The sequence below is a fragment of the Myotis daubentonii genome, chromosome 3 (assembly GCF_963259705.1).
Source record: "Myotis daubentonii chromosome 3, mMyoDau2.1, whole genome shotgun sequence".
NCBI lineage: Eukaryota > Metazoa > Chordata > Mammalia > Chiroptera > Vespertilionidae > Myotis > Myotis daubentonii.
The window spans coordinates 56,582,156-56,605,821 of NC_081842.1; the positions used below are offsets into that span (position 1 = coordinate 56,582,156).

General features: G+C 49.5%; 1 protein-coding gene across 22 annotated transcripts in view; it reads right to left on the bottom strand.

The window, feature by feature from the left end:
* KALRN (kalirin RhoGEF kinase) overlaps window positions 1-23,666 on the bottom strand; it is a 646,808-nt gene that overhangs the window by 108,286 nt on the left and 514,856 nt on the right. For 4 of the 22 annotated variants that reach the window (XM_059687631.1, XM_059687630.1, XM_059687629.1 and 1 more), the window contains exon 1: window positions 6,256-6,514. The exons of 15 other annotated variants lie outside the window; for them this stretch is intronic. In XM_059687631.1, coding sequence (XP_059543614.1) covers window positions 6,256-6,340 — 85 coding nt within the window. In that variant the 5' untranslated portion in view covers window positions 6,341-6,514. Of the gene's footprint in view, window positions 1-6,255; window positions 6,523-23,666 lie in introns of those variants that run through there. 3 more of the 22 variants (XM_059687635.1, XM_059687634.1, XM_059687627.1) reach the window with 3 other exon arrangements.

A 23,666-nucleotide genomic window follows, 5' to 3' on the forward strand; every position in this document is an offset into this window, starting at 1 on the left:
AACATATCTTCTGGTGAAGATTTTTATAAAAAAGTATAAAAAAAAAATAACCTGAAGAAGAACCAGCAAAGCTTTGTACATAAAGGGTGTGCAATAAATCTTGGCTGAAATGGACAGAAAAATGGAGCTAAAGTCAAGGGGCAAGCAAAGAATAACTGATGTCTTTTCATATATTAGTACCTACATGCTCAGGATCTGAACTTCAAAGGTGGGGTAGCTGCTCTCCCATTTTTATACCTCACGTTTCCCCTCGGAGAAGAACTACCTAGGGTGCTTAGGGTTCTTTTGCCAGTATCTTCTTTCAAATGCTCCTTTATGTAACATACAGTGATTATAATACTAGATGCGTTCTGAGGTGTTTTTTTCCAAAATTGGTTTAATCTACATATATAAAAGCCTAAGCGACCAAACGACCAAACTACTTGACCAGTCGCTATGACATGCACTGACCACCAGAGGGCAGGTGCTCAACACAGGAGCTGCCCCCTGGTGGTCAGTGTGCTCCCATAGGAGAAGCACCACTCAGCTGACCTACCCATCCTGATGGCCCACTAGGCAGGCAGCAGCCACTCCTTCCCTCAGTAGTCCTGCAGGTCCAATCTCCAGAGAACAGGCCAGGCACCGACGGGCCCCGCGCTGCCGGCAGGATCCCAACAGCACGGCCAGCCTCATGGAAGTTGGCCCCAGGTACCGCGGCCGCTTCCCCTCCCTAGACTCTCCGCAAGGAAGAAACAATATAAAAATGGCAGCCCGGTGGCTTCCTACAACTGGCACAAATGTCAGCAGGATGGATCCAGATCCCAGTCCAGCAAAGGCATGCCACCACCGCCCAGAGTGCCAATTTCGTCCTGGCCTTCTCCCTACCCACCTCGGGGCAGGCGCCAGACACAAGGCTCATGGCTGGTGGAGCCCCTCTGGCAGCGCGAGCCTCTTCCGATCAGGACGAGCCTGCAGCAGGCACAGGGGAGCCAGGATGAGCAGGAGGAGCATGCCGGGAGCGCTATCAAAGCTCCGAAATGGCGTCCAGTTCTAAGTCTGCTTTTATTAGTGATGATGATATTGCTAAATATGTCAATGTAGTAAAGGTTTCCTTAAGTTTTTGAATATGTAACTTCATTTACTTGCGATTCATAATGTTTTTCCTAAACTGCTGTAAAATCAGCAAAAATGCCTTGGCAATTTTAGCATAGTTCCTAGGATATTGGTTGGCACTCAAAGGGTTAAGAACATGTGCACGAGCTGCTCTGAAAGAGAGCTCTGCCTTCCATGGTCTTGGGACGGAACAGCCACTCAAAGCAGATCAGGCGGGTCGCTTTGCTCCAGGCACAGCAGTCTCCCCTCCCTGATCCCCAGAACCACAGATCACCCCAAGTCAGCACTCCCACGCTCCAGGTGGGGACTGCCTCTGCCCCGCCCACCAGGGGGCCAGCCTTCCTCTGCAGAGTGGGGAGGAACCACTTGCCCAGGAGGCCCACAGAGAGAGGAGGACAGGATGGGGCACAGGAGCAGGGTCCTCCTTCAGAGCCTGCAGCCAAGAGGCTGGTCTGTTTCCTCCTTGTATAAAGGAGAAGACCTGTTACATAATCTCTAAGGTGCCTTCTCACTTTCCACAGTTTAGCTCCTCCTGCCTGCGGAGCCCCAGGCTTCTCCTAAGGCCTTCCTTCAGGAAAAGCCAGGGAATTTGGTCGGAAGGAGAGGGCAGGCCAGGCAGCTTCTCACTCACTGACCGATAAGCAGCACTTCAGAAGGACGGGGGTATTTTCCGGGCAGAAGAGAGCAGCATCAAGATTCTCAAGAGGAATATCAGGAACAGAACACCAACAATCCTACTCCAGAGTAAGGTGTGCCTGCAATATCGCCCAGCTCAGCAGGGAATCCTGTGTTCACTTGTGTGTTTTTTTACTTTTAAACTCTTTTGCATAAAAACACAGATAGAGTCTGCAATGCTACCCTTGTATTCCAGGTTAGGCCTTACTGCCGCAGCACCTGGAACCACTGGGGTGCCGTGCCCACAGCATTGTCAGTGATCATGGATCCACAGCTGTGCCAGGGGAGGGACATTCAGCTTCAGTTTCCAGCCTCCACCTCACCCCACACCAGGGGTCCTCAAACTTTTTCAACAGGGGCCAGTTCACTGTCCCTCAGACCGTTGGAGGGCCAGACTATAGTTTAAAAAAAAACAACTATGAACAAATTCCTATGCACACTGCACATATCTTATTTTGAAGTAAAAAAAACAAAATGGGAACAAATACAATATTTTTATTTATGTGTGTCCCGTGGGCCATAGTTTGAGGACCCTTGCACACACTCCCATTGCTACGAGGCTCCATTCTGACTGGCAGTCAGTGCTGCTCTCCAGGTCACAACTGATATCCCTGTTACCCTCCCCAGTCAGAGAACCAGGTATGCGGAGAGAAGCAGAGGATTTGGGTGGGGGACAGTATGTGTGGTAATTCTCCCCAGATTATATCCCTGGGAGGCAGAAAAAACCAAGAGATATCTTGGAAAAGCATACACGCTAAATGGTCCATCCAATTTTCATCATGGTAAAGGCAGGTCCTGGAAAACGAAGAAACAACAGGGCATCCGTGAAGGTCCCAAGGATTGTGTCCCTTGGGTGGTGATTTAAAGTAAGTGATAGTGAAGGTCACAAGGGCTCCTCTTTGACATTACCCACACCTTTGTGAAGGAAATTGGTGTCATGGTTTCACACATTAAATTCCGTTTATCAAATGAGCTGTATTAATTTATGGGCCAAAGAAGAGACAATCACATCAAGTCATGAGGTTCTTCTTTAGTGATCTGGGAAAAGGTAGGGGGGAAAAAAGAAGTTATAGATGAGAATAACTTGGGATGCCCTGGGAACCCCTATAGCCCTTATCCACACTTCAAGACGTTGGAGACAAGCTGGAATCCAACGGCCTTGTGGCGAGAGAGCCATGGGAATGTGGTTCAGCCTGGGTAAGTCACCACCCTTCCTCTCCTCTGTGACACTCATGTCCTGTCCCCGTCTCAGTGTAAATGGAGACCCATGATGGGCTTGAGATGCAAGGACAATGATACAGCTAAATAAATCCCACACGTACTGCGGAGGAGCAGGGGAGGGGAGGAGCAGGAAAGGTTTCCAAGAAGGGACTTTGGGCCACATACCCAAATTTAATGACAAGCTGACCAGAAAATTAAAGGCTCTAAAAATGGCTTCCACCTGGTGAGGTCAGAAAAATCTCTAGGCGCCATAACCGAAGAAGTCACAATTTCCAGTCTGCAACACCCGACTTAGCAACCTCCAGGTGACGTGAAATCCTTTGTGTTATTCTGAAACAAGTAGCTTTTTAAAATTTTAAGATAACTAAAAGAGAACCCAGAACTGACCCACATCATCAGCCTTGAAGGAGTGTATAAGAAGCCAAAACAATCCTGAAACTTTCCACAGAGTGTGACATCAGTGATTAATCACCCTTCAGACACATGTCTGCCATTCTCTCACATTTGGCTAGTTTTCACTTCCAAAAAGGCAGTTATAAATGTATTTGTTGTCTTTCTTCCTTCTCACCTGATCTCTATTTCCATCCTACTCTTGTTTTTCAGTTTCCTTGCCCTTCAACACAAATTTCAAGGTAGCGAAGAAAGATCACCTTTCATCAAACCCCTGTACCATACTCATCCTCAACAGAACCAAAACCTGGAAGAGAAACACAGACAGTTGCTTTCCTCACTTTTCTGAATCAGAAGACAAGCTTAACTAACTTCATTCCACATTTTTCTCAGATATAATATTTAAAGGCCACACAAGTACATGACTAAGTCCTCGAGTCTTACCCTCAACTATTAGTGCTAACAATTACAACCACTTAGGATTCACCAGAGAAAGTCCAGGGTTCCTTACTTAGCTGTGAGTCAAAAATAGCCAGAACATTCCATTGCCCCTCCGTTCCTTTCCCTCTGAGTTTGGACGAAGGTGTCCTTCAATCCTGCGGGACTGGGAGCCAGTTAGTGAAGGCCCCTTGAGGTGGGAACCACTGTGGTGGGTTCTGGCCCATCAGCTTCATAGTGTGGCTCCTGGAGGAGCAGGAAAGATCCCGTTTCTCTCCGGAGAGAGAGACCAAATAACCAGCTGCTTTTATTTAAAAGCGAAAGCTGCCTTTCAACTGTATGAAGTTTGAACAACCAGAGAAACGGGTTTGACTAAAGAGGGAGGCAGACCTCCTGGCTGAGATGCCCTCCACTCTCTTCAGCCTCTCAGCCTCTTCCCTGAGCCCTTTTCTGGGATGCAACTGGGTCAACTTTTCTCAGTACAGTCCTGGGGCTCTGGGCAATGCACTCAAGCTCAGCACAAGGCCTTATCGTTTCAATCTGCTTCTGAATAGATGTCTGTAGGCTGGGTGGAGACAGAACTGCTTTTTAGGTGAGGGCAGACTGAGGGAGCCCCAGGGGAGTCCCAACCCCTCAGATACCATTGCCCTGCCCAGCCCAGGCCAGTGGGTGGCTTCTGAGGGGTGGCTAGTCACCTCTCCCACCATCTTCCTCAGATGTGAGCCCCAGTTCTCTCTCTTCACAAGTGTGAGGTCTAAGGAAGAGAAAGGAGTAGAGAGGGAGGTGACAAGGCACCCACCTCTGTTACCCTCCTTTCCTTTCAAAGCTGCTTTCAGGGCTCGGGCCTTTGGCTGAGGGTCAATGGTCTCTTCCAGCTCTGCCACAGATTTCCTAGTCTTGCCGGCAGGAGGCAGCCAAGAGTCTCTCTAATCAGGCTCCCCGCTGCTCCTCTGGCCACAGACAGAGGGATAGCCAGGGCAACTCACAAACAAAGCAGAGGCTGGAGGGACCCCCAGAGAATTACTCAGTAGGGAAGCTGGGCTGCCACACATCTGGAAAAGCGCCCAAGTCTCGGAATTCTGCCTTTGGACAGGAAACGGACTCCCAAGAAACCCTGCTTGGGAACCCTTCGCCATGAAAGCAGAGCAAACCCACCCACTCAGACTCCCTCCGGCTACTTCCTGCGTCCTTGCACCTTTATCACCCTCTTCCTTTAGTTCCCAGCCTTGGTTTCACAAGTCTCTGAACCAGGCTTTGATTCTTTCGAGGGTCCTGGCCCTTTGTGATTGCTTCTGCATCTGCATTCTGGCTTTGAGAGCTGGCTGCCACACCGTTCCTGGCAGTCTTAATGCAACGCAGACTGAGAGAATCTAACGCTGGGATTCTGAACATTTTTTATTTAATTCGTTTTTGTAGCTTATGTCTGTCTGCTCAGGATGGGGCATATGCACAGAAGACGGTGAAGGGTTATTTGGAAAGTGTATTCATTTATCTCAGAGAGTACGTTCCGTTTGGACTTTGTTAGACAGAATGAGGACAGACGCTGGTGCCCAGTAAATGGGGGTGGAGGTGACAGGTCCAATAGATGACACCTAAAAGGGGCAAATGTCAAGTGAGAGGCCATACTCTCACTTCCAACCACACAGAAGCAGAGTCTCTCCCCTCACCCTCCAAGCTGAGGTGACAGGAGGGCTTGAGGAACATCTGCCAAGGGTCTAGGAAAATCGGACTTCTTTTTCAAGAGAGGCTACAAAATTGATCACTTTCCCTCTGTCCTACATCCCGCCGTCTGGTCTTGCGGGCTGATTGGGGGGAATTCGTTGCTTCCAGCAAGTCTCCTCTACAACATTAAAATTAGCAGAGTAATTAAATACAGTCATACTTGGGCACCTAGAGAGTTCTTGGTTAATTCATGAGATGCAAACCTACTTAGGCCTGCGAAAGCCCAGGCAGAGAATGGCTGCTCCAGTCCCCAAAGAAAACTGTCACTTGGCAAAAATAGTTGCTAGTGTGGAGACAAGTGTCAAACACATTCCAATAGCTAAGAGTCACCAGTTAATCCGCAGCTGAGATCCATATGAAAATGAGAGCGGGGAAGTGCGACTCCGCCGCCACCCCGACACTCGCGCGGCTCCCAGGGCCCTCTCCCCATCCCCCGCACCCGCACCCCACCCCCCGCGGGCTGGCGGCGGACATCCAAAGTCGCTGATGAGTAACAGTTTGCAAACTGCAGCTCCGCAACCAACTCAGAACCTCACCGACAGACTGCGAGCGCCAGCCGCGCGCGTTCTGCCAGGGAAACTGAAATAAACGCGGTTCAGAGCACACTCTCTCCCCTGGCCACCTCCCCACTACCACCCCGTTTCCCACACCGCTCCCTCGCACTCAGCCCTCCCAGTTTTCGGCTAAGAGAAGGTGCCAGTGCCGACAGCCACTCACCTCCGCACGGGAAGCAGCAGCAGCACTTAGCAAAGAGCCACCTCAAAGAGGGACCGCGGGTGTAAGCCCGGTCCGAGCCCTTCATGCTGCCGCCCTGCGCTCCAGCATGGCCCGGGCGCCAGCGGCCGGCAGCGGTGGGAGCGCAGCGGGCAGGAAACTTCAGAGCGCGGCCGGCCCGGGAGCCAGCTCCCTCCTTCACGCCCTCCCTCTCCAAGCGAAGCGGCCGTCCGCGGACTTTCTGGGAGCCTGAGCCACCTTGGGGAGTAGGGGAGGGGCCGGCGGGGGAGGGGCCCGGCGGGGAGGGCGGGCCTAAGGGGGCGGAGTTCCAAAGTCCAGCTGTTTGCTGAAGTCCGAGCCAGCGGGGTGGCCCAGAGCCTTACGCAATACGCAAGGGCAATGCCGCCTGTGGCTGCAGGCACAGGGCACGGGTAGGGAGCAGGATCTGTTGGACACACAGCCCCTGGCACAAAACTGGTGCGTCTCCTGTGCAGCTTCCTCTCCTCAAAGGCCACCACGGTCAGCTTTAGCGTAAAACACACAAGCAGGTGACGCCAAAGACGTGGGACAGAGGCAGATTTAGGATCAAGACTCAAGAATGCTTTTTTTTCTCCAACAGGTTCACCCTCAGCCTTCAAACTTGGACAACCTCCTCTGCATTGAAAACACCTTCCTATCCCTTTTCTTTCCCTCCTTTTTTTTTTTTTTAATGTTTTTATTGATTTAAGAGAGATGAAGGGAGAGGGACAGAGAGACAGAGAAATCAATGATGAGAGAGAATCATGGATTGGCTGTCCCCCTGCACACTCCCCACCGGGTTTCCAGCCCCCAATCCGGGCATGCGCCCTGGCAGAGAATCCAACTCCAACCTCCACATTCATGGGTCATGCTCAACCACTGAGCCATACGAGCCCAGCTTTCCCCCTCCTTTTAATATTTCATGCTAATACTGCTAACAGTGCCTCACTTTTTTATTGGCTCCGAGCTGTAATGATGTGCGAACACACTCTGGATCTGGAATCATAAAACCAAAGTTCAAACCTGTTTTGCCACCGACTAGCTGTTTGACCTTAGGCAAGTCACTTCTCTCTTTTAACCTTCAATTTAATCATTTAAAAATATTTAATCATTTAAAAAATATTGCTAATGGAATTTTAAAAGACACACCCAAGGAAATACTGTTAGAGAGATGTTGAATAGTTCCAGTCAGTGAAGCCTGCAGAGAAACCCTGAGCACCTTATGGTGGAAGACTTCCCTCCCCCGCCTGCCCCCAACCACACCCAGTGGAGCTGCCATTCCTTTATTCTGTTCCATTGATTTCTTCTTTAAATCTTTTTCATATTTCAAGGCCAAGCCCATATTCCCCCTCCTCCCATGGACCACATCAACTGAACCTACCCAGGAATCACTGTGTTATCACTCTTGGGCATCTCTCCCATTCCTTTGTGTCCAGATTTAGGGAAAAGGGATTGCTAGGAACATACAACACTCATAGAGTACAGAGGGCTCATTCATCAGAAAACAGGGAAGTTTGCTCTAGCCAGTGTGGCTCAGTTGGTTGGAGTGTCATCCTGTACACCAAAAGGCAGCAGGTTTGATTCCGGGTCAGGGCAAATACCCAGGTGTGGGTTTGATCCCCAGTTGGGGCACATATGGGGCACGTACATGTTTCTTTCTAAAAAAAAAAAAATCAATAAAAAAACCAACACAAACAAACAGGAAAGTGAGAGGAAGAAAAAACAGAAGCTTGATCACTGAGGAAACCAATTGCCACCTGAAAGACAGGCAGCCAAGGGGCAAGACTTGTAGGGATTACCACGGTATGGGCTTTCTTTCTCAGTTTTAACTGTTTAGACTTGTGCTTATCTATATATATAAAAGCCTAAGTGACTGGTCGACCGAATGACCAGTTAACCGGTCGCTATGATGCCCACTGACCACCAGAGGGCAGATGCTCAACACAGGAGCTGCCCCCTGGTGGTTAGTGCACTCCCACAGCAAGAGTGCCACTCAGCTGACCGACCTGTCTAGGAGGCCCACCAGCCTGGTGGCAGCCACTCATTCCTTCAGTAGTCCTGCAGGTCCAATATCCAGAGAATGGGCCAGGCACCGACAAACCGGCGCTGCTGGCACGATCCCAACAGCACCACCAGCCTCCTGGAAGTTGGCCTCGGCCACCACTGCTGCTTCTCCTCCCTAGACACTCCACAAGGAAGAAACAATATAAAAGTGGCAGCCAGGTAGCTCCTGACAACCAGTGCGAATGTCAGTGGGACAGATCCAGATTCTGGGCTGGGAAGGGCATCCCACCACCTGCCTGGAGGGCCAATCACATCCCAGCCCCTCCCCCAACCCCCCTTGGGACAGGCGCCAGATGCAGGGACTCCTGGGACTGACTGGGCACAACCCTGAGGCAGGCACAGCAGGGCCAGGATGAGTGGGAGCAGCAGGCAGGGGCTGCAGGCGGCACTGGACAGGTTTCGGCCTGATCCCCACAGGTCACCCTAGGGCACCCCACCTGTGCATGATTTCATGCACCAGGCCTCTAGTTTATCTATATGTTGCAGCATCTGCCTCACAGTTGGAACATGTAGATGCTCAGTAAATGATAGTAGACAATTTAATGAGTAACAATCGCTACCATGTATTGAACATTTATTTGTCTATCCAGTGGTTGGCAAACTCATTAGTCAACAGAGCCAAATATCAACAGTACAACGATTGAAATTTCTTTTGAGAGCCAAATTTTTTAAACTTAAACTATATAGGTAGGTACATTGTTATTAACTTAATTAGGGTACTCCTAAGGCTTAGGAAGAGCCACACTCAAGGGGTGTAAGAGCCGCATGTGGCTTGCGAGCCGCAGTTTGCCGACCACAGGTATACGAAAAACCTTATAAGGTAGGGACCTCTTTTACATCTGAGGAAACGGAATGAATGAACTATGATGAGATTTTGATGGTTTATCTCTAAAAAGTTCCACCTCATAGGAAAAACAAAATCTAAAGTCAAAATCTCACTGGTAGTTCTACCCCTGCCATCCCCCTAATGGCCCGCCCGGCAAGAATTACATAAGAACCTCATTGCTGAGCAGGAGGTGCTCCACATACCAAACAGAGAGATGAAAGTTCAAATTGCTTATGCAACCTGCATCCTGATTCCCGATTCCCTGATCATCCTATTGGCCCTTCTCATCTTGCCAGCTTGAGTTACTGTAGGATCATAGTTATCCTGGGTTTCAGTTCTGACCCACAGCAACCAGTACTATTGTCTAGTTCTCTCTTCCATATCACCAAAGACAACACCCATTTTGCTGTTCTTTGTAAGCCCAGAACAGAAAATGGCCAGCACCTTCAGTCCTTCTAAAAGTGAATTTTAGCCTTAGCCAGTTTGGCTCAGTGGATAGAGCGTCAGCCTGCGGACTGAAGAGTCCTGGGTTCCATTCCAGTCAAGGGGGCGTACCTCGGTTGCAGGCTCCTGGCCCTGGTTGGGGGCATGTGGAAGGCAACCAATCAGTGTGTCTCTCTCACATAGGTGTTTCTCTCTGTCTCTTCCTTTCCCTTCCACTCTGTCTAAAAGTCAATGGAAAAAATATCCTCGGGTGAGGAGTAAAAAATAAGTAAATAAATGAAAATAAATAAAAGTGAAGTTTATTTGCTTGTGATCCACTGCATGGGGGCTAAGATACATAAATGGATAGATATTTGGTCTACCCACCCAACCCATCTCTTTGGATACTATGTGCCCGGCTCTGTTCTAGGCAGTGGGTATACACTGGTAAGCAAAAATACTCCCAGCCCTTGCAGAGCTGGCCACTAGGACAGACTCTCCATGAACATGAAGGAAAGGGGAATCGACATCAGATATTTGGCCAAGTTTTGAGTTAGGGTATTTATGAAAATAAATCCTGTAACCTGCCTGCATCTAGATGTTTTAAGGTGATGTCCTTGGGACAATTTGGAGGGGATAGTAGGTCAATGGTCTTTAAACATGGTGCTCAGTAAAATCACCAAGGAAGCTTTTAAAAACACTAGGCATTAGTAGTTATTTTTAAGCTGTCCAGATGATTCCAAGGTGGAACCAAGATTAGGAACCACTGATGACGGTTTGTGATCTGTGCTTACTTCTTTTTATGATAGCACCTTGCTTTTTCTTTAAGGAACCAACCCCCCTCCATTCTCTGTCTCTCCCTCTCCCTCCGTCATGTTTTTGGGTATGGCTAACATCCACCCATCCCCCACCCCCTACTCTCCAAGGATGGCCCCTGACCTGCACTTGGCCAGTCAGTCACAGGGATTGTTTCAGATTTAGAACATGATCCAATTTCAGCCAATGAGCAAACACCATGTGACCTTAGCAAGAACTACTAGGAAAGCAGCTTCCTACAAGGTTTCTAAGTTGGTACAATGTTAGACTAAAGCAGCTGGAGGCCATGTTGCCATAACCACATAGAAAGAAGCTGCCTGAGAATAAGGCTAACATAGAGGAAAAAGATGAGAGAGAGGGAAGAGGAGAGAGAGGAAGGGAGGGGAGAAGAGGTTTGGCAATATCATCTGAATAACTAGGTATACTTTTCCCCCAAAGCATTTTTAATCCCTGGACTTTATTTAAGCCCCCCCTATAAACCCCCCCCCCCTTTTTTTTTGGCAAAAGACAGTTGAATGTCTATAATTTCAGGGTTTTCAAACACATAGTCACCCACTTCCCAAATTCAGGCTAAGAACCCTGGAGCTATAGCAATATCTTTAGAGTGTTCTTAACTTCTAAACAGATGGCTGAATCTTATTCTCATCTTCAGCAGAACTTGTCTTTAGTGATGCCTCATTTTACATGAATTAGGTGTTCTGTCTACCTATGTGTCCATTTCATGTCTCATTTCCACTCCCCACAATAGTGAACCCCAAAGAGTTCTGATGGTCCCAGCCTGCAGACATACTGGGTCAGGTCTACCACATGCTGAGCCTGATACTGGGGACTAATAGGACAGCTCCCCCCCACCCGCGCCCCACCCCCGCTCTTTTCTCCTACTAACTAGTCACAGGCTTCACTAATGCTGGACCATGACCTCAAAACCAGAAGGATTATTCCCTTCAGATTTATAGGAACAGAGTTTTTCAAATCACACTTCCCCATATTTCTTAGTGAGAACTCAGCCCAGAGACAAAAGGCATAGAACTGTGCTAGACCCTCCCGTGAGGACCTTCTTACTGTGACGCGTACAGTGCACACCTTCTGCAGAGCATGCTCGGACAGGCTCGGAGAGGGCTGCGGACTACATCCTGGCGAGCAGGGAGGACAGTCCCTGTTTTCCTCATCCAGCCACCCTGACCCATCACTGACCTGCCTCATCCCCTCCCAGAGAATCTCACTTCCAGCACCCACTCCCAGATTCAGATCAGGTTCATATCTACAGTTGTATAAAGCTCTGCAGGTGATTTCAATATGAAGTCGGGTTAAGAACCACTGGCCTTGGGGCTTAGGTCCTGCGTGGCTGATAGGGAGTTTGGGCAGCACCTGGACTCAAATGCTTTCACTTTCTCAAATTCTCACAACCGGTCCCTGGATGCATCTCCCACTGCCTATTATGCTTTTCATTTGCCACCTGCACGTTCCTTAATCCTCATCTTCCCTGTGTGGATTCTGATCTCTGAACTGCCTGACTGCTGATGCCAGGTGCTTCACAATTTCCCCCAGATTACCCTGTGCTGGCCTCTATTTATCGCTGTGCTTAACCTCTGAGATTCTTGCCAAGTACTGACCATGTATTCAACAAATGGTTGGTTTCTGAACATCTACTCTCTGCTAGTCACTAAGCTAAGGGGGTATATGGAAATTAATATAGGAAATGTATATGAGAAATATAAAGGGAATAAGACACGTTCCCTGAACAAAGACAAAAAACAGGGTAAGTTCTAGGAGAGGCAGTTGGTTCAAATTTTTTTTGTGGCGGTAAAAGGAAACTGGAGACAGACCAGGACTGGACATAGGTAGAGGGTTTGTCTTTATGTGAAAAGGAGGAACTGAGATAATCATCAATGACCAGAAACACTGATGATCAGAGAAAGGACGTGCAATATTGAATAGCTGCCATCCACCTGGTGACAGCTCCCCAACTCCAAAGCCTAAGCCATCACTTGCTCATCCTCTATGTGTAAATGGGTTCTTCTGGGCGTGCCCTGGGCCACCTGTCCACCTCTTTCTGGCTGCCTCACTTATCCTCAAGAGAGTTAAGCTCCAGCTCATTCTATCAATCACCCTCTTTTCACTGATCACCTTCTGGTCTGACCAGGCCCCGGGTTAGGAGTTCAGACAGTCCTGACGGAGACTGTGGGACTTCACAGGAGACCCTGGTGTCTCCTCAGAACAGCTCACATCTGTGTTCTGTGCGGACAAGGAGGTAGGGCTGCAGGCGTGTTCCTGGAGATCTGCGCTGAGCAGCCCTGTGCTCAGGAGGAGGCAGGAGATTTATCAAAGTGAAAGATGACTGCAGCTGGAGTTGCTAAAAACAAACACTCCAGGTTTTATCCACTTCCAAAGACGTTTACCTCTAAGTAGGTCAAAGTGTTCCCAAAGTAGGGCAGAAGGAAGTGCCAGCCTACCACTTTGAGCCTCAGTTTGGGAAGGCTTGCCATTGCCAAGTGTCCACCATACAGGATGGTGTTTCAATTCTGACTGTCACTGCCACCTTCCCTCCTGTGGGCAGAGGAGCAGCCGCAGCAGCATATAGATTCACAGGGCGCCATGGAGAGGTTTCTGATATGTGAAATCAAAGTGTATTTTGCCTTGATGCAACTCAGGTCAGTTTATTGAAGATTTCAATAATAGGAGGGATGTTGGAGGTACTGCCCATTCTTATATTTCTGACTTTTCAACAATTCCATATAAATGAGAAGTGCTGAGCCTGTGTCCCCAGAGAAGACTTCTCAGAAAATAGGATTTCAAAGACTCTCTCAGTCAGAACTCCTAGCATCAGATCATTATTTCCTCTTCCCATCATCAGGCTCCTGCTAAAGCTTCTTTAGTTCTTAGGTGATGGAGAATGCACTGAGCCTAGTCCTTCACACATGGACTTCTTAGGGGTCCCTTCCCTTCCCTTCCCTTCCCTTCCCCTACCTCCCTTCCTTCCTGGATTTACTGAGAACTTCTTATATGTCAGCCACTGTTCTAGATGCTAGGGATAGAGCAATGAACAAAACAGACAAAATTCGTGCACTTATAGGGGGAATTTGGAGGGTGGGGCAGTGGGAGGAATAGACAATAAGCATGAACAAATATGTCAGGTAATGAATAATGCAAAGAGGAAGAGTAAAACAGGGAAAGGCCTATACAGTGTGATGGGAGAGGGTAGGGGTGAGGGAAGGCCTCTCTAATCAGGTGCGATTCGAGCAGAGACGAGAAGGAAGGGTGGCAGCAGCCACCAGGTGTCTGAGGATGTGGAGTGCCCAGGCAGAGGAAACCCAGGTGCAGATGCTGGTGGGAGTGTACATGGGTCTACTGGGAACAGCTCAGCCAGGTGGGCTGGTCAGGAGAGGGGTAGGATGTAGAAGGGAGAATATGCCCCCTAAGATGTCCGCGTCCTAATCCCAGAACCTGTAACTGTGTTACCTTCCTTGGCAAAAGGGGCTTTTCTATGTGACTGCATTACGGCCTCGAGATGGGGAGGTTATCCTGTGCTATCCAGGTGAGCACAATGCAGTCATGAGATTCCTTGCAAGCAAAGCACCCTTCCCATTGGTCAGAGGGAGACGTGACTCTGGGACAAGGATGAGAGCGAGGCCACGAGGCCACATGTCTGGCTTTGAAGATGGAGGAAGGGACCACCCGCCAGGGAATGCAGACAGCCTATAGGAGGTGGGCAAGGTGAGAAAACAGCTTCTCCAGTAGGAACACTGCCCTGCTGACACCTCCTTGGATTTCTAACCCACAGAACTTGCAGACGAATCAACATGCTGTTTGAAGCCACCAGGCTGTGGTAACTTGTTACAGCAGCAAAAGGAGACTTAAGACATTCGAGAGGAATCAGAGAACAGGCTCTGGGGCGGGTCCCGTGGGAGCCCCCTTGCAGACACAGAAAGGACGTGGTTCTTACTCAAAGTGAGACAGGAGCCCTGGGGGTGGTTTGCGCTGAGCAGGACCTTCATCCCAGGCAAGCCCTTCCTGCACCGGAGCCAGCAAGTACACTGAGTACAAAGGATGGACACCGTACCTCCTGCGGCCCACAGGGCCTTGTGGAAAGTGAGGCAAGCGGGCATGATGTCAGAATCCACATCCCTGGCTGGGGCTGGGGGCCGAGGGCGGGAAAACTAGGCAGCCCAGCCATAGCCCAAGGGGAGGGACAAAGAACAGGGTGGGCTGTTCAGTGAGCAGCGGGGTTCAGGGAGCTGGTATTAAACAAGGCAAGCGTGTAAGCCGAAAGACCCCATATGGGTGGCAGGGTGTGGCGTGGGTACAAGCAGCAGTTTCAGTCCTGCACCCGTCCTGGAGGAGGGGGCCTGTTCTCAAGGCTCACGTGACCCAGGGAAGGCAGTGAGGGGAGGAGCACCATGATGGCTCTCCTGACAGCCGCTCACCCCGTGGCCTTTAAGACCCACGCACCTGTGACCCACTGAGCACACAGGGCAGGCACAGCCCCAGCAGTCAGACCACCACCTTCCTTCTCTGCTTCCCAAGCCACACGTGGTGCATGTCCCTTCTGGTCCCTTTGTTCTTTTGAGGGGGAAGGGGTTTTAGCTTAGCGCGCATTAACAGAGACAATCCCATCGACTTCTCTTGGGGAACATTTTGTTTGCTGGGGTGGTTTCCTCTCCATCATCGGCCTCTTCTCAGAAAACAAAACCAGTGGCAGCCCTTCCAGTCTGGACTCAAATCTGAGACCCTCAACTTAGCTCTGATCCATCAGCTGGCTCACGAGGCTCCAAGGAACCAGGACAGTGAAGCCCCTCCCTCCCTCCCCTCTGGACGATAAGAGGCCTCATCTGCACGTAGGTCGCACAGGTTTACAGCGCACCAGGAGGCAGGGGAATATGGGCCTTGGGAGGAGCGAAGTCGCAGCAGGTGCTACAAGGGAGAAAGGCAGGAGGCCCAGGAGGTCAGTTCTTTCCCTGACAGTGTGTGCCCTCCTGCCTGGGCACTGCTGGGAGGGGCCACCACAGGGTGCATTTAGCGGAGGAGGCGGCCTGGCCTGACAACTTCCTATTTGCAGGCAAGACATCTCACCCAGGGCAAAGCAGGCCTGGCGCACCCTTCTAACCATTCTTGCTGATCCCTTAGTCTTAAAAAAAAGGGGGAGGTGGGGAGGGAACGGAGTGTGGACTGGAGGGCACCTACACCTCCTTCTTTCTGCAACTGCATCCTGGGAGGGCTCCCAGACTGCTGTTCAGTAACCACTGAGCCATTTCTGACTCATCCTGACATAGACAGGTACATGGAAGAAATTCAGTTAAAAATGAAATAGGGAAGGTTTCTCTACAAAACTCCGCTCTGTCTTTGTCTTGTTTGAATTGAAGAATGACATGTTCCTAGCCACCCCAACACTCAACGGCTCACATAGTCCCCCATCACATAGGTCAGCCTGTCACTCTGGTGTGGTCCAAAGGTTACCTTCAATGACCTGCCTGAGGTACTACTGAAAGAGAATAGGTCATTGGGAGATGCCAGAGGTGAAATGTATCAGGTATGATCTCGACCCTCTGCATGGAAGGCAAAAGAAAGAAGAGAAGAATAAACCATTTTATTCTATTCTACGTAGAGCGCAATGGACCTGCTGTTGGGAGGCTGGAGACAGGGCCCAGGATAGGCCAGGAAAAGAAACTGAGGGAAGGGGGAGGGTGCAGACTAGACACAATGTCAGGGCCTTTGCAAACCATGTGGATGAAACTAGAAACAGAACCTGATCCTTTGAACAGCCCTGGAGAGGATTCAGGCTGGAAACGCCCTACACTTAGCCCTAAAAAGGTGTCAGAACTGGGACAAAGGGCAGGCAGGGAAATGCACATTCACAGACTGCCTCTGGTGCACCCAGCTGGGGAGTCGAAGTCCAGGGAAGTAAGCACGATGACCTATTTTATGGATTTTTAGTGTGGTGCTCAAGGTCAACAGCTGGTCAGTGCTGAGCCAGGACTCAGACTCAGGTCTTCCACCCAAGACTCTCAGTTGCTCCATGCCTCTCATCATCTCACCTATGGCCAACTTCTTACCATCGTCAAGCCTTGAGCAGCCAGGCCACTTTTGTTTTATTCTACATATTAGCCTGTGCATGAAACAACCAGACCAACTCCACAGTTCAAGACAGTTTTACCTCACATCGCCACCTGTGAGCCCCCCAGCTAGTCTGTGAGACAGGCCTTTTTATCCGCTTCTCATTGCAGAGGCGCGGAAACGAAGATTATGTACCCGCCATGCCTTCCATACTGTGTCCTCTTCCCGGCCCATCTGACTCCCTAGAGCCAAACCCACCCTGTTTTCTCAAAGATTTGCAAGTGCCCCTCTAAGTAAAATATAGGCTGATTGTAACACACAAGGTTAAATTACTTAGAGATTGCTGATATTCAACCATTTTTTTAAGATAAAAATGGCAATTTCATGTGATTCAACCTAATAAATTGGATCTCAAATGAAGATATTTATGCTGGGATTGAATGAATTAAACATAGGATACTTAGGTTAATCACTTGAGGTTACCAAGGGTACTTACCTGATGTGGAGAGAAAAAAGCAGACATTTTTAGAGGTGGGAGGGATCCCAGAGGTAATTCAGGGAGAGATGGAGGAAAGGTAATAAAAATGCTATTTTAGAACAAGTCATAATATGAGGGATAGTAGAGAATGACCAGGAAAAAAGACAAGCCCGTAGAGAGGCTCAGAATGGAAAGCAGTGGTCTAGGTCCCGGGCCCTGAGAGAAGGGGACAGGATCAGAGGTTTGTGAGGGAGACCAGGGCCCCTGAAGTGCAGGGGAAGCCACAGGGCTGGAGTTCCTAAGTCCAGGGAGGTTACTAGGACTATAAAATGGCACACAGATAATGACTTTACATAGTTAGGATTACTAAATTTAATCCAAAATGTGTTGTTCTGCTCTAATGATGTAATAAAAGAATTTATGGAGAAATTGCTAGACTCTTACTATGTAGTATCTTAGGAAAGACCGTGTCTAACATTTTTATGCAAATGAAATCCCTTTGTCCTAAAGATAGAAAGAGATGGAGAATGAGAATTAAGATTGGGTTTTTACACAATGAGAACTGGGACTGGTGGGTTAGGGGGGAGCCATGGTAGGAAATATATGGATTTCAGCACTAAATAAGAGGCATTTTCTAACCATCAGAATGGCACTAACATGCAACAGGCGTCCTCGGGAAGTAACAGTTCCAGTCCCTGGGAGTGCTCGGGTAACATTCCATTCCGCTGAGCACCTGTCAGTAACATTTGAGGAGGCGGTCCCTATTTTAGGGGCCAGAGTGAACCAGAAGACCAAAGATACTTTCAATTCTAAGATTCCAAGAGCCCATAAAAGCCAACATTCCCACGTGAAATGAAATCTAACCAAGGACCCCTGTGGTTCAATTATAAAGAGAAGGTTGAATTCTAACGTTTTAAAATCTCCACCTGTTTCAAGAAGGCTCAGCACTCAAGTTAATTACATTTCTTATTCAAATGCAGAATCTTATTCAAATGCAGTTATCCTTATCCAGCAGTACTGTGAATCTTAACAACAACCTTACCACTAGTTTCATGCCAACATACTATATTCAGCTATGTTATTCTTTCCCCCCTCTTTTTATGTTATTAAACGTAATGGGGTGACATTGGTTAATAACAGCTATGTTATTCTTCAATGAAATTGTGTGGGCTAGTGTGGAGACCTATTTCCATCCTCACTCTTCACACTCCCAGGTGCAATTTTGTTCTATGAGGAAGTGGGTTCTGAATTTCAAAGTGGCTGCTTCCCAGCTGGTCTGTTGCAGATGTGGGGCTGCACAAATGGAGTGGAACGTGGATCAGGCAGGCAGCTGTAGTTTGTAACGAGTCACTTCAACTCCGAAAGGAAATGTTTGGGCAAAATCCATCCTGCAACTAGTGTTCAGCTTCCTGCACTAAAGCCCTGTGCTAGGCATTATGGAGTAAACACAGAACCTGAGGATAGTTGCTCTTAGTGCAGATTATACTGAAGAGTGTGTGTGTGTGTGTGTGTGTGTGTGTGTGTGTGTGTGTGAGAGAGAGAGAGAGAGAGAGAGAGAGAGAGAGAGAGAGAGAGAGAGAGACTTCTTGGTGGACTCTCCGGCGTCTGTAGGCAGGAGGAGCCTGTAAGCGTCTGGATTTGATAGAAGAGGGGACAGGGAAGGCGCGTTTTGGCTCCTGGCAGCAGAGAATCCAGGGAATTCCCATCCTGCAGAAAATCTGGTGGACAGGCTGGCGCAGCTCCTGGGGCTGGCTGGCCCCTATCAGAGCTGGACCCAGTTCAGCCTGCTGTCCAAGTGCTGCTCAAGTTGTCCTGCTCCAGTGGAGACACTGGGATCTTTCTAGTGAGCAAAGCTCCCACAGGACAAAACCTGTCTGGTTGTTGCTACTGCCCCTCGGGAAGGGAGCACAGGAGGCCAGAGGTGGGAGGGCGAGTGGGAGGGCGCGCTGAGTCCTTGCCCAGTTAGCCTGGCTAAACACAGGGAGCCCAATCAGATGGGAAGGACCTATCTATCTCACATGCCTTCTGTTGTAGAGCACAGGGTTCAAATCCGGGTTCACCAGTTTTAAGTTATGTGACTTTGGGCAAGTTACCTTACCTTTCTAAGACTCAGTTTCCTTGTCTAGGAAACGAGGACAATATTATTGTTGTTAGTATTAAAGCAATAACCTCAAACCTGGCACTTAGTAAGCTCAATAAATGTCAGTGTTTTTATGAGTTGACTACAAACTTAACATAAGTCAGTAGCATCCCAGAGTTGCTCAGCATCTTCAGCTGTTGGTGGTATACGCTCGAGAGCCCAAGTTTTCTCCACTGTTCTACACCTTCACTGCCTGGTTAGCTGTTCCCGAGGCCAGCTAGGTGACAGTGGCAGAAATCACCAGGAGACCCCATGGAAGAGGACTCCCCAGGAACAAGCCAGGGCCGCCACAGCCATGGCCCCTCTCCTCCAGGAAATCTGCTTCTGGAGTTTGCCTGGCCTGGTTTAGGTTTGTAAGCAAAGAGGCATTTCCTTATAGCTTCTCCAGGCACTCAGCTGGGGCCAGGGACAGCTGCACAGGGAAGCAAAGGAACATAGGTGTCCTGCAGAGTTGGGTGAAGAAGAACCTAGACCAGTGATGGCGAACCTATGACAATGGTGTCAGAGGTGACACGCCAACTCATTTTTTTGGTTGATTTTCCTTTGTTAAATGGCATTTAAATATGTAAAATAAATATCAAAAATATAAGTCTTTGTTTTACTATGGTTGCAAATATAAAGAAATTTCTATATGTGACACGGCACCAGAGTTAAGTTAGGGTTTTTCAAAATGCTGACATGCCGAGCTCAAAAGGTTCGCCATCACTGCTGTAGACTGTCCTTTGGAGCCTGGGGCAGACACACCCAGCATTTTTACCGTTTGTAAATGTACAGTTCAGAGGCATTAGGTTCAGTCACATTGTTGTGCAACCATCACCACTACCCATCTCCAGAAATCCTTTTATGTTGCAAAACTGAAACTCTGTATCCATTAAACACTCACTCCCATTCCTCCTTCCGCCCAGCCCCTGGTCCCCCTCAGCCCCGCCTGCACCTTCTCCAATCCGGGACCTCTTGGGGGATGTCAGACTGCTGTTTAGGCCCTGGGATCGGGCCTAAACAGCAGTCTGACATCCCTCTCACAATCCTGGACCGCTGGCTCCTAATCATTCACCTGCCTGCCTGCCTGGTTGCCCCTAACTGTCTCCCCTGCCAGCCTGGTCGCCCCCAACTGCCCCCTCCCTGCCGGCCTGGTCGCTCCTAACTGCCTCCCCTCCCAAGCCGGCCTGATCATCTCTTACTGTCCCCCCTGCCAGCCTGGTTGCCCCAACTGCCCTCCTCTGCCAGCCTGGTCACTCCTCACTGCCTCCCCTGTGAGCCTAATTGCCCCCAACTGCCCCCCGCCCCCGCCAGCCTGGTCACCTCTTACTGCCCCCCCTGCTGGTCTGGTCACTCCCAACTGCCCACCCTGCTGGCCTGGTCTCCCCCAACTGCCCCCCACTGCTGGCCTGGTTGCCCCTCATGGCCTCCCCGCCGGCCTGGTTGCCCCACGCAGCCTGCTTGTTCAGTCGTTTGGTCGTCCCTCACTAATCCTCCTGCCAGCCTGGTCGTAGGCAGCCATCTTGTGAGGGTGTGAAGGTTAATTTTCATATTACCTCTTTATTATATAGGATTTTATTGTCTAAAGTTTTACATATGTCTCCTTTTTCCCCAATTGACCTCCCCCCACAGCCATTCCCACCCCAGGCAAGCCCCTACTGCCCCAGTGTCTGTGTCCATTGGTTATGCTAATATGCATGCATACAAGTCCTTTGGTTGCTCTCTAACCCCCTCCCCGCCTCCACCATTTGTCTCTGGATCTATTCTTGTTCATCAAATTATGTTGATCATTATATCCCAGATATGAGTGAGATCATGTGATATTTATGTTTCTCCGACTGGCTTATTTTGCTTAGCATAATGCTCTCCAGGCCTATCCATGCTGTTGCAAATGGTAATGGAATACTATGCCGCTATTTTTACTTTTTTTGAGGAAACCTATTCTATTTCCCACAACAATTCACTGTTTTACTTTCCCAGCAGCAGTGCACAAGGATTCCAATTTTTCCATAGCCTCACCTGTTATTTTCTCTGCGTGTGTGTGTGTTTAATAATAGCCATGCTACTGGGTGTGAAGTGGTATCTCACTGTGGTTTTGATTTGCATTTCCCTAATGAACAGCAATGTGGAGCACCTTTTCATGTGGCTGTTGGCCATTTGTACATCTTCTTGGGAGAAATGCCTATTCAAATCCTTGTCTGTTTTTTAAACAAATTTTGCTAGTGTCATTGAGCTGTATGAGCTATTGACATAACCTGCACACTAATCCTCCCTGTGCATCTTTAAGTATCTCCTGAGCCTGACACTCTGGGGGTGCCAACCCCATAGAGCAGGGACTCAATCCTCATGGAGCATCAGAATTACCAAGGAGCTTAAAATATTCTGATGCCCAAGCTTGATGGCTCTGAATTAATTGGTCTGAGTGGTGTGTGAAGCGTCAGTATTTTTAAAAGTCTCCTCCAGGTGGCTCTAAGATGCACCCAGAGTTAGAAACAACCACCACCAAGTACTCCCCCCACCCCCAGGCACTGCCCTCCCCCACTTAGTGCTGAGAATGAGAGCGAGCGTTCGGAAGACGAGGGGACCTGGTTCCACCCCAGTGAGAAGGCTTTCAATGTCAGGGTGGCAGTGACTAGTAGGAAAGGCAGGCCCCCCACTTTGTCACACAGCCTCATCTTCAGCCCTGCCATGGATATGTCAGGAGGAAACAACCAACCCCTGAATCCCAAAAAGACACAGAAGGGACAGGGCCCAGCACCTAGCTCAGCAGGCAGCGTGTGGGTGTGAAGCACTGGGCCTGAGAGGAGGTGGGAGCCCTGGTTCTGCTCCAGCTCTGCCACCAACTCTCCCTGCGGCTTCGGGAAGTCACCTATGCCCCAAAGTGCCCCAAAGACAGGAAACTGGGCCGGTACAGTGGTTCTCAACCCTGACCATAGCTTAAATTCACTAAGGACCATTTGAAATAACACTGACCCTCAGGCCCCACCCTGGAGACTCTGGTTCCAGTTGTTCCAGGTGGGGCCAGGGTGCTGTCATTAGGTACAGCTTCCAGGTGATTCTGTGCAGACAGGGTTGAGAACCCACACCTAGCAGTTCTCCCAGGTCCCTCCTTGGTGCTAACATTCTGTGGCTCTGTCACCATTGCTGGTGCTGACAGCTCGGCCTGAGCACACACGTGGCACTTAGCACATCACGCAGACACTGCCCGGCTCCTCACGGCCTGTAGGAGCACTGACTCTGCAATGCTCTCCACAGAGTCGAAGAGGACTGGTTCCCCTCTAAGAACTGCAAAAGAAATAGAGTCTGATGTGCAGTGACGCGGATGAGGTAACCCTGTCCTATCCCACAACCTCCAGAAGGATTCTCAATCCAGTTATGTATGACTTACAAGGTGGAGTGCCTGCTGGAGACAAAGTGTAGCTCAGAGAAGGCCAACTGGCCAGAGGCAGCTGCTGAAATGGAAGAAGGAAGAGTTTACTGAATTTCTTCTAAGAGGCAACACTCAGGGCAGGCCCTGGATAGAGAGGGAGGGGTTTCCAGGCAGTGGCAGGTGCATGGACACATATTTCGGCCCTGTTAAGACCCTTGGAGATGTCCCATGGACACTAGGACTTAAGTCCTGACTGCTGGGGGGCAGGTGCCTGCGCATTCCGAGCCCACACAGGTGAGAGGGCAGTGAGAGCACACAGGTTGCCATCTGAAACCCCAGCCTTAATTTGTCTAAGCTTGTAGAGAGAAGAACCAACTTGCAAACAAAAAGATCCAAGGAAACGGGTGACAGAACTGCCAGGGGTGGAGGTGGGGGGTGCCCATAAGAAGCCAGGATGGCTGGCAGCCAGCTGGAAAGTTCTGTGACAGCTTCCTTCCTTGCTTTCCCTCAAGCCTCTATTTTCCATTCTTCCTCTTCAGCTCCCATTTTCAGTTAACACTCCACTAACTCCTTTCTCTCCAGAGTTCTTACCCAGAATGTCCCCACTTCCCACCTCTGGATCACAGACCCACGCTGGCAGCTCTCTGCTTCTCCCCCTAGGTGTGCTCCTTCGAAACTGTATACAGAGGGGCCCCAGCTGGGCTCGGGGTATGGAAGAGATGAACATACGCAAGGGAGGCTGGACCTAGGTCAAAAAGTGTTAGGTCACACCCAAAGGGTGGGCTCAGAGACCAGAGCCCAGGCAAAGTGAATCCTGCTCTGTGCGAACAGCCCCTGCAGAATAGTTCCTCCTTTGTAGTCATCATCACTCCTGACAGTCCATCAGCCTGAGGGTTAATCCCTCCCACTGATGTGCCAAAAACCATCAAGGCTCAACTATAACAGGAGGGCACACACAACCCAAACAGGGGACACACCTGGAGCACATGGCTCAGGTGACCAGAGAGATTGTGCCACTGAGCCCCACAGCACACCTACTACACAAGGCCACTCTACCAAGCCCGGGGAATATAGCATTTCTACCTAATACATAGAAACAAACACAGGGAAGCTGCCAAAATGAGGAGACAAAGAAAAACGTTTCGAATGAAAGAATAGAACAAAATTCCAGAAAAGGAACTAAACACAATGGAGATAAGTAATGTATCAGTGCAGAGTTCAAAACACTGGTTATAAGGATGCTCAATGA